The 14,715-nt window shown below is 46.0% G+C and overlaps 1 protein-coding gene across 2 annotated transcripts in view; it reads left to right on the top strand.

Moving 5' to 3' along the window:
* Positions 1–14,715, top strand: part of LOC117059766 (beta-galactosidase-1-like protein 2) — a 70,261-nt gene that overhangs the window by 48,516 nt on the left and 7,030 nt on the right. For both annotated transcript variants that reach the window (XM_033171584.1, XM_033171582.1), the window contains 8 exons: positions 207–291; positions 1,172–1,309; positions 2,501–2,581; positions 5,585–5,691; positions 7,057–7,203; positions 8,570–8,641; positions 9,839–9,917; positions 12,290–12,377. In XM_033171584.1, coding sequence (XP_033027475.1) covers positions 207–291; positions 1,172–1,309; positions 2,501–2,581; positions 5,585–5,691; positions 7,057–7,203; positions 8,570–8,641; positions 9,839–9,917; positions 12,290–12,377 — 797 coding nt within the window. The remainder of the gene's footprint in view (positions 1–206; positions 292–1,171; positions 1,310–2,500; positions 2,582–5,584; positions 5,692–7,056; positions 7,204–8,569; positions 8,642–9,838; positions 9,918–12,289; positions 12,378–14,715) is intronic.

Genomic DNA, 14,715 nt, shown 5'->3' with positions numbered 1-14,715 from the left:
TAACACCACTAAACAAAACAAACAAATTGAAACTGAAAACAAATTAAAGGGCAAACGAGGACGAACAAAACCATTAAAAATGCAGTAATACTACACTGCTTAAATGCCTGGGCAAATGGGAAGGTCCCCTCCTGACACCCAAAAGTTGTCAATTCCTCCCTGAGGGAAGGATCTAACCCATTCAATTTCTTGTCCCTTTTTAACAGGACAACATGCCCAAGATGGTGATGGAATACTGGACTGGATGGTTCGATAGCTGGGGAGGACCTCATAATGTGTTTGATGCAGATGGTGAGTTGCCGTTCTCCCTCATTTGCTCCACTTCTTCCCTTCCTCCTCCTCCTATTTATTCTTCTAGGGTCTGAATTGCTCATTGCCTGACACAGCTTGACCTCTCTCTTTACTTCTTTCAACCTCATGAGATGAAATGGGTGGCACCCCAAGCAGGGGGTGCTGCTTAATAACTAGTTGTCTCAGGAACAGGCCAACATGGTGCTCTCTGGATGTTGTTGGACTCCCAACTCCCGTAACACAGTCAGCAGTGAAGGATGCTGCGAGTTTCCACCAACATCTGGAAGGTCACTGGTTCCTCACCCCTGCCTTATCTCTTGGCCAGGCACTGAATCTGATAGTGTTTAGGCACCAGGTGAAAAGTACCTCCCTTCTTAATGGTTTTGAATAGCTTTTTAATGACTCCCATGGTTGTGCTGCTGCTTTTAAATTGTCACGTTCTGCCATTTTAATTTCATTCTCTTAGATTTTTCTTATGCCCTAATGCAATGTTATCAGCTGCCTTGAAAATCTTGTGCTGCAAGGTGGGTGTAAAATTCTTTAATAAGAATAGCATTTTGTTTTTTTCTGGGGATGTTTAGGCTGAGTAGGGAAGGTAGGTCCCTTTGCCGAGAGGAATGGGGTTTTGGGTGGAGTGGGGAGGGGTATCGGTTTGTTTTTGCTGCAGGGATTGTTTTTGCAAAGTAAGGACCAAGCACTCCTGTGCAAAATTAGTGCTATTGCCAGGCACGAATTGAGCTTGCAAGGCAGCAGTGTCACATTGCAGAAGGGACTCCCCTGATCCCGATGTCTCCGTGGACGCTCGTTGTTTGTACTGCAGCAATACATCAAGGCAATTGCTAGCTCTGAGGCACTCTCAACCCTTTGCTTCCCTGCACAGAAATGATGGCAAACATTGAAAAAGCCATCAAAGTGGGGGCATCCATCAACCTCTACATGTTCCACGGAGGCACTAACTTTGGCTTCATGAATGGTGCTCTGCATTTTGACGAGTACAAGGCAACCATCACCAGCTATGGTAAGGTGTCATTGACAGTGCGTAATTAAACTGTGGAACTCACTGCCCTGGGAGACAAGGCGCTGGCCACCAACCTGGATGGTTTCAAAAGAAGGCTTGCTAAATTCATAGAGGAGAAGGCTATCAATGGCTACTATCTGCAATGGCTATACTGTGCATCCATGGTCAAAGGCAGTAATGCTTCTGAGGACTAGTTTCTGGAAATCACAGGAGGAGGAGAGTGCTCTTATGCTCGGTCCTTCTTGTGGGTTTCCCATGGGAATCACAGTTGGCCACTGTGAGAACAGGATGCTGGACTAGCCAGTCCAGCAAGCCAGGGCTCAGTGGCAGAGTCTCTGCTTTCCTTGCAAAAGGACTTCAGCTGAAAGGGCTGGTGAAAACCTCCAGCCCAAATCCTGCTCTGGCTGATAGTATTCTGCAAGGTTGTTGGCAAAGTGTCCCCCCCCCCCCGCTGCTGCCCATCACCTGTCACTTGTCCCTTTTAAGAGAGATGTCAGAGGAGTGAGCCTGGAACCATTTTGCATGCAAAGTGTGTTCTCCCTCCCACTCAGCTCCTGTGCCACGGAGCTCCATCCCTCCACAAGTGGGTTGTTGTTGTTTTTGCACTCGTGCAGTGATTTTACTGATGTGGGTGGAGGGGAAGCTTGCCGAAAATGGCTGTGCTATTTATTTACTTAAGACCATTTCTGCACCAATTACTACAGGGAAGTGCTAAGAGGCAAGGGGGCGTAAGGGGGGGTGCTGGAGGTCACTGGATCAAGTCCATCAGTTTTGTTGAATTAGTTGAACTAAACAGTTTAAGTTGGATTCAGAATAAATGTGCAATTAATCATTACTGTTTTGAATTATATTGTGTTATTTTTCTTAGTGGATTGTGCAAACCACTGTTCTGAATAATTTTTTTTATAGGGCAGCATAGGGCACTGGGGATGAGTTTATGGAACCAAGGGGGCGGTGGCTGGAAAAAGTTTGGGAACCACTGCTCTAATAGCTGGCCTTAAAGCTTAGGGAAGGATGGAGAAACAGAAGCCTCTAGCTTCCACCAGCCAGTCCTATTTGATTTGGAGTAAAGATGCAAGGAGTATTCACTCAGGAGGAATGAGCTTTCCTGGTTAGGTAAGGCGGCCTGGCATTTCCCCTGAGCCAGGCGTTCTTCCTAACTTTGACTACTGACCCTGCCTTTCCCCCCAGACTATGATGCCGTGCTGACCGAGTCCGGAGACTACACCTCCAAGTTTTTCAAACTGCGTGAGCTTTTCGTGAGCCTTGCAGGTAATTTTGGGAATGCCATGTGATTGTAGACGGGGGGAGGTGCGCTGTCCCTGCTGCCTCTTAAGTGCCAGCCAGTGCCACAGGGATGGAGCTTGGAAATTGGCTCCCCGACATGTGTGTGCTAGTCTCCCGCTGCTCCCCATGCAGCTCCATCCTGTCGATTAGCCAGGAGCACTTTCCGAAGCACGAGGAGAGGGGGGGGGCATCTTGTTATGGAAATGGGCCTTTCAGCCGACTTCACAGCAGCGGGGAGAGTGCGGCCGCTAATAGCAGCGCCTGCCTGCCAGGGGAATGTTCCACGCCAGGGAACTTAAATGCAAATTGGAAAGTGGGAAACTGTTCAAATATCCTCTCCCCCCCTCCGTGTTTTTTTTTGGGGGGGGGACTCCCACCAGCAAGTCGATGTACCGCTTGCCACGCTTCTGCTTGTACAGTGCCTAGAAAGCAGGGGTCCAAGTGGTTTTCCACCCGTCCCACACTTTCTAAGCATGTGTCCAAGCGGTTTTCCCCTTGCCCTGCTCTTTTTCCAGGAGAAGCCCACTCTTTAGCTCTAAATCAGAGCAAACATCAATCTGGAGAAAACTCCAATTGTCGCTTGCTCTGATTGAAACATCGTATTTTCCCCTGGGGAAAGCAGCAGAACAAGAGGAAGTGTGGATAAGACCGTCATTTCTCCTCCAATCGCAATCCTGCGTCAGGCATTGTCTTTGAATAGGCTGACTCAAGGCACAGTTGTGGGCAAAAGACGGGCTCTGAGACGGTACTGCGCCAAAAGTGCATATTTAACTTAGTTGTTGTTTAGTCATTTAGTTGTGTCCAACTCTTCGTGACCCCATGGACCAGAGCACGCCAGGCACTCCTGTCTTCCACTGCCTCCTGCAGTTTAGTCATACTCATATTGGTAGCTTCAAGAACACTGTCCAACCATCTCGTCCTCTGTCGTCCCCTTCTCCTTGTGCCCTCCATCTTTCCCGACATCAGGGTCTTTTCCAGGGAGTCTTCTCTTCTCATGAGGTGGCCAAAGTATTGGAGCCTCAGCTTCAGGATCTGTCCTTCCAGTGAACACTCAGGGCTGATTTCCTTCAGAATGGATAGGTTTGATGTTCTTGCAGTCCATGGGACTATCAAGAGTCTTCTTCAGCACCATAATTCAAAAGCATCAATTATTCGCGATCAGTCTTCTTTATGGTCCAGCTCTCACTTCCATACATCACTACTGGGAAAACCATAGCTTTAACTATATGGACCTTTGTTGGCAAGGTGATGTCTCTGCTTTTTAAGATGCTAAGTTTGTCATTGCTTTTCTCCCAAGAAGCAGGCGACTTTTAATTTTGTGACTGCTGTCACCATCTGCAGTGATCATGGAACCCAAGAAAGCAAAATCTCTCACTGCCTCCATTTCTTCCCCTTCTATTTGCCAGGAGGTGATGGGACCAGTCGCCATGATCTTAGTTTGTTTTATGTTGAGCTTCAGACCATATTTTGCACTCTCCTCTTTCACCCTCATTAAAAGGTTCTTTAATTCCTCCTCAATTTCTACCATCAAGGTTGTGTCATCTGCATATCTGAGGTTGTTTATATTTCTTCCGGCAATCTTAATTTTGGCTTGGGATTCATCCAGTCCAGCCTTTCGCATGATGAATTCTGCATATAAGTTAAATAAGCTGGGAGACAATATACAGCCTTGTTGTACTCCTTTCCCAATTTTGAACCAATCAGTTGTTCCATATCCAGTTCTAACTGTAGCTTCTTTTCCCATATAGAGATTTCTCAGGAGACAGATGAGGTGATCAGGCACTCCCATTTCTTTAAGAACTTGCCATAGTTTGCTGTGGTTGACACAGTCAAATGCTTTTGCGTAGTCAATGAAGCAGAAGTAGATTTTTTTTTCTGGAACTCTCTAGCTTTCTCCTTAAGCCAACGCATGTTTGCAATTTGGTCTCTGGTTCATCTGCTCCTTTGAAATCCAGCTTGCACTTCTGGGAGTTCTCGGTCCACATACTGCTTAAGCCTGCCTTGTAGAATTTTCAGCATAACCTTGCTAGCATGTGACATGAGTGCAATTGTGCGGTAGTTAGAGCATTCTTTGGCACTGCCCTTCTTTGGGATTGGGATGTAGACTGATCTTCTCCAATCCTCTGGCCACTGCTGAGTTTTCCAAACTTGCTGGCATATTGAGTGTAGCACCTTAACAGCATCATCTTTTAAAATTTTAAATAGTTCAGCTGGAATATCATCACTTCCACTGGCCTTGTTGTTAGCAAGGCTTTCTAAGGCCCATTTGACTTCACTCTCCAGGATGTCTGGCTCAAGGTCAGCAACCACACTACCTGGGGTGTATGAGACCTCCATATCTTTCAGGTATAATTCCTCTGTGTATTCTTGCCACCTCTTCTTGATATCTTTGTTAATTTTTGCGAGTGTCTTCATTTTATTAAAATTCCCTCCTGTTTCTCGCATATATTTTCGCCTCCTTGTGAACGGAGGCTGTCTAGCACCTTTTGTTCCCTTGGCATGGCTGCCACTCTTGCTTCTGTTGTTGCTGCTTCTTGGTGTTATTTTCATCTTTCAACATTTCCAACCTCAGTGTTCTCTGCCTCATTTGCCCTCACTGACCATTAACGCTTTTGGTTGTGGTGACCCATGCCGCCTTTTGTCAGTGATGCCAAAACAACAGGTTCTGGGTCTGAGATTAGGTAACCCCAGTTTCCCATAAACAAAACCTTGTGGGGTCACCACAGCCTATTAGATTAAATTACGGTGAGGGCAAGCGAGGCCAGGGAGACTTAAGGGTAAAGAAGCAGAGGAATAGTGAGAAGACACAGTAAAAAATGGAAACAAAGTGGAGTTGAACCACACTGGGAAATCTCAAAGGTTTGGAGAGAGGGTTGGGGTTTCCCCTCCTAGGGGAGTGTTAGTTCAGATGTGGCGAATATGCTAATTTCAAAGCCAATAGCAATTTGGGGCACTTGAGAAGTCACTTTTTTTTTCTTTTTTAAAAAGATATGCCTCGTCCTCTACCTCCTATAATCTTAAACAAGGCATCGTATGGGGCGATCCTGATGCAGCAGTATATCTCCCTGTGGGAGGTGCTGCCATCTCTGGTAGAGGTATGTACTTATTTTTATTTTATTTTATTTTTATTTTTTGTGGTGGGACCGCGGACTACAGCCTATAAGAAGGAACGCCACACGAGTCCATGGCCACTTCTGGCTTTCAAGGCTAGTCTTGTCACACAATGTGCTGCGTATAGCTCAAAACAGTGTGGCAAAGACTACTTGCCAACAGGAAGAGGGTTTGTGATGAGTTCCCAACATCTGTGCTTAAAGCTTGTCAACCGCTTTGACAATCTGTTGACTGCTTGCATGCAAGTATAATGTGTACGAGTCTCCAATATATGCTAGACACGACAATTAGCAAGGCGTAAATATGCAGGTGTGAGCCAGTCCTAAAACCCTTTCATTGATGGAATTGAGCCCTCCCTTTCCACACACTTGGAACTAAGCACGCAAAAGCAGCGTAAGCTCATGGCTAGGGATGTTTCAAGCGTTTCACTAACAGAATGGTCAAGAGCATAGTCAGGGTAAGCAGAGTTCTGTTACAGCCTGCTGTAAGTAGCGCTGTGATCTCCCTGATCCTGTGGCCCATTGCCCATCCTTTTCCCTGATTAAGGCTCCCCAGAAACTTAGGCACACCCTTTGGAGCATTTCCTCCCCAACAGGTATCAGGCTAGGACTTCTGGTCTCATCACCATCAATGTGAAATGGCTTTTGTTTGTTTGTTTGTTGAATTTATATTCTGCCCTATACCTAGAGGTCTCAGGGCGGCTCACAGAACAACACCAGAATGCAAAACCACAAAATATATAATCAAAATAAAGACAACCCAATAACCGCCCCCAACCACATTTTGAAAGGGCATAGGATGTCAATCAGATCAATCAAAGGCCTGGTTAAAAAGGAGCATTTTTGCATGGCGCCTAAAGGTGCGTAATGAAGGTGCCAGGCGAACTTCCCTGGGGAGAGCATTCCACAGACGGTGAACTGCTGTAGAGAAGGCCCGTTCTCATGTTGCCACCCTCCAGACCTCTCATGTATGTCTGATTCACACTGGGGAGAAGGCCCTTGGCAATTCATTTTCCTGCGAAGGAATCTGGGACTTGTAGTCGCAGTCAAGTGAGGAAAGATTCTCTGCCAGACGACGGAGAAATTGGCACCTCTGCCTTCCCTTTGTCTCAATATAAGGGAATTTAATCTGACAAATATACAAGCCAAGAAACCCAGATGAAATCTTCTGGACTCAAGTTAAGATTCTGTCTGCTCACCCCAGGGATGAGGGTGTGTGTGTGTGTGTGTGTTCATAAAGCTGTTTTACTGTGCACAGACAGAGAGAGTACCATCGAACTGCATGGAACGTATTCCTGAGTTACGACACGCTTAGGATTTTGTTGAAAGTTTGCGATTTCTGCTTTGCAGCCCTTGAAATCCGAGCATCCCGTTAACATGGAGAACCTCCCGGTGAACAATGGGAACGGGCAAGCTTTTGGATATATCTTGTACGAGACTGTCATACCCGGCGGAGGAGAGCTCCATTCACATGACCATGTCCGGGACAGAGCACAGGTGGAGCTTGTAATTGGGTTAGGTCAACAGCCTCTGCTGGGGGTCTGGGGTGGGTGGGGAAGACGTTAATGTTACTTTAACTAGCTGAGTGACCGTAATGCAACCTTGTAAATAAGAGCATGAAAGTTAACTAGCATGCAGAAAAATATATGGGTGGAGAACTCTGTCCCTCCTGCAGTATCCAGTTTCATTTTTATGCTGGACATAGAAGGGAGGGCTGCCCTCTTGACATCCTGCTTGGTTTCTGTGCTGGGTACAGAAGAGGGTTTTAAGCAGGAAGTCTCTCCCAGCCCTACCTGGAGATACCAGGGGTTGAACCTGGGGCCTTCTGCCTGCAGAGCGGGTGTTGAGCCGAGCTGCAGCCCTTCCCTATGCCGGCTGAGGGTGATGGAAGTTGGAATCCAACAACACCTCGAGGGCTGTAGCAGGTGAGCCGCTCCTGGCTAAAGCGCAAGGCTATTGTAACACTACTGACACTCTCGGAGTGAAGACGTGTTGAATCCCTGATGTCTCACTAGCTTTCCACACAACACTCCCTCCCATTCTCTGTAGAACCTAAGTGTTTTTAGACATGTGCTTAAAGCTAAGGATGTTTCCAGGCTGCGTCCATTTTGCGTGCGTGCCCATTCCTAAGTCTGTTAAATGTCCCATTTTTGCATCCGTTTGTGATTTAAAAAGAAAAATCAGTAAGAAGACTTGTATCCACTTAAGTATTTAAATAGGCGTTTTATCTCAGTGTGTGCATTTCTAAACATATTTTATCCTAAATTAAGTATTTTTTAAAATGCATTTTTGGGTACTATTTACAGGCTGAGAACTGTATTGTAAAGATTCAGAGAAGGGAGGGAGTCTCCCCATTTGGGGAATAGGCACAGAGATGGTGACTTTCATGGGTTCTCATTCCTGTGCTTTTGAAGATGGAGGAACCACCAAGAGGGCCCCTTCTGCTGATGTTTACACCCGAGAGGATCTGTAGGGAAGAAGGTCGTCCTTCAGATACTTATTTTTTTATTGCATAGTGTACCTCAGATAAAAGCACCCGATGAAGCACCTTGGCAGCAGATTGTAACCCAGAGGGAGGTTTATGTGGGAAGAGGCATAGTGTCAGGTATCAGCCACCCAAACATATCTGTTGATCCTGCATAATCTGGATTCTTTAATAAATGTGTTTTCCCCTATTCTTAAGTGCTGTTTAAATGATTATCATAATAAGCTTACAGTCAAAGCTTGGAAGAGACCCCAGCCATCCCTGTTGCTGCTGGGTGAGGGGGAATTTCTGCTCCTCCCTCCAGCCCCTAAATCCCCTTCTAATCCTCTGGATTTTCACAACTGACAAATGAGGCTCTGGCTGTTTCTTTTCCCACAGGTGTTTCTTAATACTCTGCATATTGGCTACCTTGATTACGTCAAACAGCAATTGTCAATTCCTGATGGGCAGGTAAGCAGTCGGAAGGATTAAGAGTGAGTTGCAGGCAACAAGTGCCATTTGTATCTCTTTCCCAGATGTTTTCTGGTGGGTGCCCTCGCACCAGTTTCTGCTGGCATGCCGGGCAAGTTGAATCCAGCAAGTTGAATCTTAATTTCAGCGGGTCTGCTCTTGGGGCTCATCCAGACTTCCTCTTGTGCTGTGTTTCTAGGCACAAGTCCAACCTTTGAAGCTCCATGTCTGAGTTGTTTGATTATTATTATTTTGTCCCACCATTTAAAAAAACCCACGTTTCCCCCTGAATTGGAGCAAACCGCAATCAGGTTTTACATGGATTGCCATTTCCTCCAAATCAGTGGTAAAACCTGAGTTTTCCTGGAAAAAGTGCCAGGACAAAAAACAAACAAACAAACCCTTGCTCGGACATGGAGTTTTACAGTGCCTGGAAAGATAGCACAATGGAAAAGGAAATCTGGATGAGCCACAAGAGTAGATGCACTAAAATGTACTCTCCAACAACAGTATTTAGGTTTGCCGGCTGAACCTGCAACTAACTCCACTGGCTGAACTTTCTCTGTAGCCAATTAAAATGGCCCCCAGAGACAAATTAGCTAGAGGTTTTAATGATAAATCTACTGATTAAACCCACTGAAGCTTGCTGCCTGAGTGTTTAAGCATACATTGTCTGCTGCTGATTTTATTTCCCAAGTTTGAAGACAGATATAATAGAAAAGGAAGCTCCCAGTGTGATCCACAGTCCACTTTTGCAAGAGATGAAATGACCAGTGTGTTGATCCCTTCATTTGATTTTTATAAAGCCCCAACCACCTGATAAGTGTTTTCTTTTGTTTTTTTTCAAGTATGAAACTGCTTCACAAGTAGGAGATTGCCGGAGATTTCTTGGTGACAAGCCAATAAGTGCTGCGCCAAAGCAGCTTCCGCTTTAACTTGCAAACTTTTTAGAACTCAGCCCTAGAGAGGAATAGGTGTGCTCGGGTAAAGACAGATGGAGCATTTTTACCTACTCAGGGTAAAGACAGATGCAACGTTATTAGAGCAGTGAGGCTGCTCTGGAAATGCTGAGAGCAATCCAATATTAAATCTGTCTTCACCCTAAGAGGCAGAGCAAGTTCTCTTCCTGCCCATATTTCTTCATTTCTCTGTATCCTTGTTCTTAGATAGGGAACTGTCCTTAATTGTTCCTTACAGGGATACAGGCAACTCCGGCTCCTTGTCGAGAATCGTGGGCGAGTCAACTATGGCCACAATCTGAACAACCAGCGGAAAGGTGGGTTGGGCTACTTCCCCCCCTTGTTGCATTAATGCTAAAGAATCATGTTTTTAGTGGGTTGCTTCACCATTCTTTTTTTCCCATTCTGAAGATGCAATAAGCAGGACTCTATTTAATTCTCTGCTTTTTTAACCCCCCCCCAACAGAAACTGAATTCTGTAACCTCTTTAGAGGAAACGCATAATTTATGCAAATCTTGCATAGTTGCTCTTTGCACAATTTATTCTGCTTCTACTAGTTGCGGGGGACAGCAGGAAATATTTCAAAATCCTGCCCCAAGCCATTGATACCTTAATCTATCTGGCTCCTGAGGTCTCAACAGGTGGTGCTAATGCACTTCTGAGTGTATCTTTGCAGTCAAAAGGACTAGAAACTTGCTTTTAAAAAGAAAGTAAAATCCTTAGCAAGCTGGATTCTGTGCCAAATATGACATTGTGTGTTTTTTCTTCATTCCCTAAGAATGCCAGCACATACTAGCCCTGTTCGTAATTATCTGAGAGTAACGGGATCACTGCCTTGTTGTGGCTTGTGTGGTAGGCCACACTGGTTTACTGACAAAGAACTGAGACATAGGAAATATGACACCCACTGCCACAGTTGGTAGCCAGGGTTATGGAGGTTTTTTGCCATTGCCAGGATAGGTTTTTAAGCAGGGATGTTGGATGAACAGGTTCTCTAGTAGTAGATTTCCTGCACTAACAGGTTGTTGGGTTAGATTACCTTTGAGGGGTCTTCCAACTCCTGTGGATGTCTGTGCAATACAGAAAAAATAGCATTTAAAACAAATGATCTCCAAGAAAGCACACTCACCCAAGTTGACCAAACACAACCCACAGCCGCCACAAAACTAGCAATAGAATTAACACTAAAACCAATTACTAAAGACCCATTAAACAGAGCCGGCTTTGTTTGGAATCTTAATGGTTAACAAAGAAGGTGCCAGGCAGATCTTTCATGGGAGGGGAGTTCCTTGACAAGGTTGTGCATAAATGGCCCATTAAAGCCATTTCTTACCTGAACAATTGTTTGGTGTTTCGCCTGCTATTTATTTCAGAGCCACATTAGTGCTTCCGAAGCTTTGATTTGGCAGGCATAACACACTCGCTCTTTCACTCCTTTGCTTTCATCACCTTAATGCTTGGTCAGTTGCAGCCAGCTACGGAAACTGATGCATGGGAGACAGGAGAATGGCCAGCCGCATGGAGCCTCTCGCTCGGGGAGTTTGGTACAGCTTGTGTTGCGGTGCCCAGTTTGGTGTGATCTAATGTGCCAGGTTGCTTGTGAGTCTTCTCGAGTGCATTTCTGGAATAATATTTGCCCGAGTCTGCTTTGGGCACAAACACCCCCTGGCTGGCTGTTCTTTCTCTTTGCCTGCTTCTGTTGTGATTGTGTGTGGTTTGCTCTGGAGCAGGGAGCTGATCTGTGGAAGATCCATTCACACAGTGCAGTACATCACCAGCCAACTCTACTGCAGCTTGAAAAGCAGGGGATTAGAGGATTTTTTGCCTCATTGCCACAGCCTTTTATGAGAAATCTTTTAATTTATTTATTCTCTTGAACAACATGCAGCCTACTTTCCCATTCTATTTGCACCCAAGCCCCTCACCCCTACCCTTTGAGGGAAGACTAGTAGTGCTGATTTGCACGCAGAAGGTACCAGATTCATCCCCCAGCATCTCCAGGTAGGGGGAGAGAGACTTGTGTCTGACACCCTGGAGATCTGCTGCCGATCATTGTCAAGAAAACTAAGCTAGATAGGCAAAGGCAAAGCTAGATGGTATGAAGCAGCTTCCTAATGTCCTTTGTGTTCACCTCAGTTACTCCACACCTGCTCTCATCCCTGGGATGCCTTCTGAGACATATGTAACCTATAATCTGAAGACTCCCGGCAAGTGTGCAAGGAGTCAAGGTTCAAGTAGCTGCAGAACTAACTCCTCGCTGCAAAGGGGAATTTGGATGTGTGTTTCTTGAGCAGCTGCCTCTCGCTCTCCCAGTGCTGCCTGGCAAACAGCTTTGGAAATGAAAACCGAGTTTGTGTTTTGAGACGTGATGCAGCAATATGCCAGTTAAAGTGTCGGAGCTGGATCAATAATCCCCACTAGGTGTGTTCAACCCTTTGGGCTAAAGGAGCTCTTTGGACGGTAGCAATGATTCAGTGACTGGAATCTGGGGAAGCAACAAGTGGAATGACTTCTGCCGACACAGTGGAACTTCCCCTCTCTCTTCGATACCAGCAGGGGCCTTACGGGCCCTGATCTTCCTGCAGAGGACAGCTGCTGCTGAGCACAGCTTGCTCATTCCCTCTGCTTCCAGAGTTGATTCATCAGCCTCACTGCTCAGTTCGACATTTACTCTTGTCTCTCTTGCAGGCTTAATTGGTGATATCTATCTCAACAAGACCGCCTTGAGGAACTTCAAGATTTACAGCCTGGACATGAAACCCAGCTTCATAGAAAGGTTTGTGCAGATACTCAACACCCGCATACCCCGTTGTCACTACTTGTTTCCCTCTTTCCCTTATTTACAGCTAATGCATTTGGCAGAGGGACAAGACCTAGTTAGCAACTCCACCTGCCAGGCAAGCCGGCATCTGGTCCCGGAGTGAGCTGGCAAATCATGACCAGGTAGCTTGCGAAAACACGCAGAGCACTGCAGCAGCCCTTCCTTATCAATGCCTACATTTCAGGCCTCTTCTGATTTCTGCTCAAGCCCAGCAGCTCAGCTTTGCTCAGTGGCCTCATCAAAAATATGTAATGTTTGGATGGGTAAAACCAGGGGCATAGCGCTCCATCTGACCCGGTGGCGGAGAGCAGGAGAGTTGGCAATGCTGCTGCTCACCCTCCTTGGCTGCATGGCGCCTCGCCCCTGGCCACAGAAGCTGTGCCTCTGCCACCGGGTCAGGCCTGCCCTGGTGGCAGAAAGCAGGGAAAGAGTGGTTGGCAAAGCTGCCGCCTGCTTTCCTCAGCCATGGCCTAGCCATAGCAGTTCTGCTGCCAGGTCAGGCTTGACCTGGCAACAGAGAGCAGGAGGAGAATGGGCAGCGTGGGCATACACTCTCCCGCTGGGTAGCAGCGATTTACTGCAGGGGGGGGGGATTAATCGTGCAGCTGCTCACCTGTAGCCTGAGGTGGGTGCAGTCTAGGGCAGTGATTCCCAAACCTCTTCTCCAGCCCACAGAATCTGAACAATCATTCTGTCGTGATCCTCAGATATATTAGTAAAATGAATTTCAAGCAACCCTAGTTATGGATGTTGTTCTTCCTATCAGTCTCCCCTTGAAAACCGCTGACAGTCTTTGCAGACCACTTTATGGCTGTTTCTGTCTCTTGTAGCAATTGAAAGCCGCTGTGCTTAACACTGCATGACTTCAAAATGTATTTTTACAGACATGCTGGGCACCACCTGGGTGTCGCTTGTGGGACACAGGCAGCATTTTGGCCCGGGGAAGCTTTCATGTATTCTCTTGGTGGCCCGTCCATTCTCCAGTTTGCTCAGAATGGGGTAAATAGTTCCCTCCTGTTTCTGTCCTCACAGCAACCCTGTGAGGTAGGTTAGGCTAAGTTGGGGTTGGCATCTTGTGGCCCTCTGGGTGCATTAGGCCTCAGCCTAATCTCAAAAGGGCTCTTCAAGCAATCAAGTCTGACCTCTACCAAGAGTGATCTGTCCCTCCTCAAGTCACCTGATAACTGAGAAAGACGGGGGAGGAGGGAGAAGTGGGTGGCAAAAAGAGAGACTCAAGACTCTTAATCTTAGGGTCATGGGTTCGAGGCCCACATTGGGCAAAAGATTTCAGCAGTGCAGTGGGGTTGGCCATCATGGTTCCTTCCAACTGTACAATTCTACGATTCTATGAGACAGAGAAGAGACAATTCTGTCCCCTCATTACTCTAGTCCTGCCCCCCCCCCGACTGCTGGCATGACCTGTTTCCAATGATTGCGCCCAAGGAAGCACATCCCTAGGCAGAAAACGTCTCCCTGCCCCCGAGTGAAGAGGGAGTGATTGCCAAAGGTCACCTCTGGCTGAGTGGGAATTTGAGTCCAGTCTATTTCGTCCTAGTTCAGTGCTCTAACCACTGCACAGCACTGCATTTACATCCCTTTTTTATTTTTTTTATTTTTTATAAAAATTTATTGGCATTTTTTCTTATACCACCTAAACCCAAATCCCCACCAACAGTTATACAAATACAAAACAAATAAACTTATAAAACAAATACAAACATTGCCAAGCTTCTTCCTCTTATTTAAACCTCTCATCAAAAAATTTCTTTTTCCGAATCTTGACCGTGACTTCCCCTGCCTTTTCACCTTCGGTTTTATAACCTTAACCTATTTCTTTAACCATTACTTCTAAAAATATAACACAATTATATTTATAAAACACAACAATTGTCTTAATCAACTTGTTCTATACTTCATCCTATACTAAATATACTGACAACATCTCCTCAGAAATCATCATAAAAATTTTAACAAGTTCTTAGCTTATTCCTTTGTCCTTTAATCTGCTGCTAATAACATATAACTTCAGATATCTCCTTTCTTGTAAAAAAACAAAACTAAAAAACTATGGGTCTTCCCACTCCGATTCCAGAACATCGTATCAAACCATATTTTACTTAATGCTTCACCCCACACCCCCTCTGTCCATTATCTTTTTCCTGGTGACACCAGAGCCAAGTTCCCCATTGTCCTCTTTTTCCAAGTGACCACAGATCCAGGCACAGTTCAGAGCACTCTTTGCAACGAGTTTCAGGGTATCCAATTCATCTTCTTTCGGCTGCTCCGTTTCTTG

Source organism: Lacerta agilis, chromosome 15 (assembly GCF_009819535.1).
Source record: "Lacerta agilis isolate rLacAgi1 chromosome 15, rLacAgi1.pri, whole genome shotgun sequence".
Taxonomy (NCBI): Eukaryota; Metazoa; Chordata; class Lepidosauria; order Squamata; family Lacertidae; genus Lacerta; species Lacerta agilis.
Note: the sequence above shows the minus strand (reverse complement) of the source record. Positions and strands in the feature narration are given on the sequence as shown.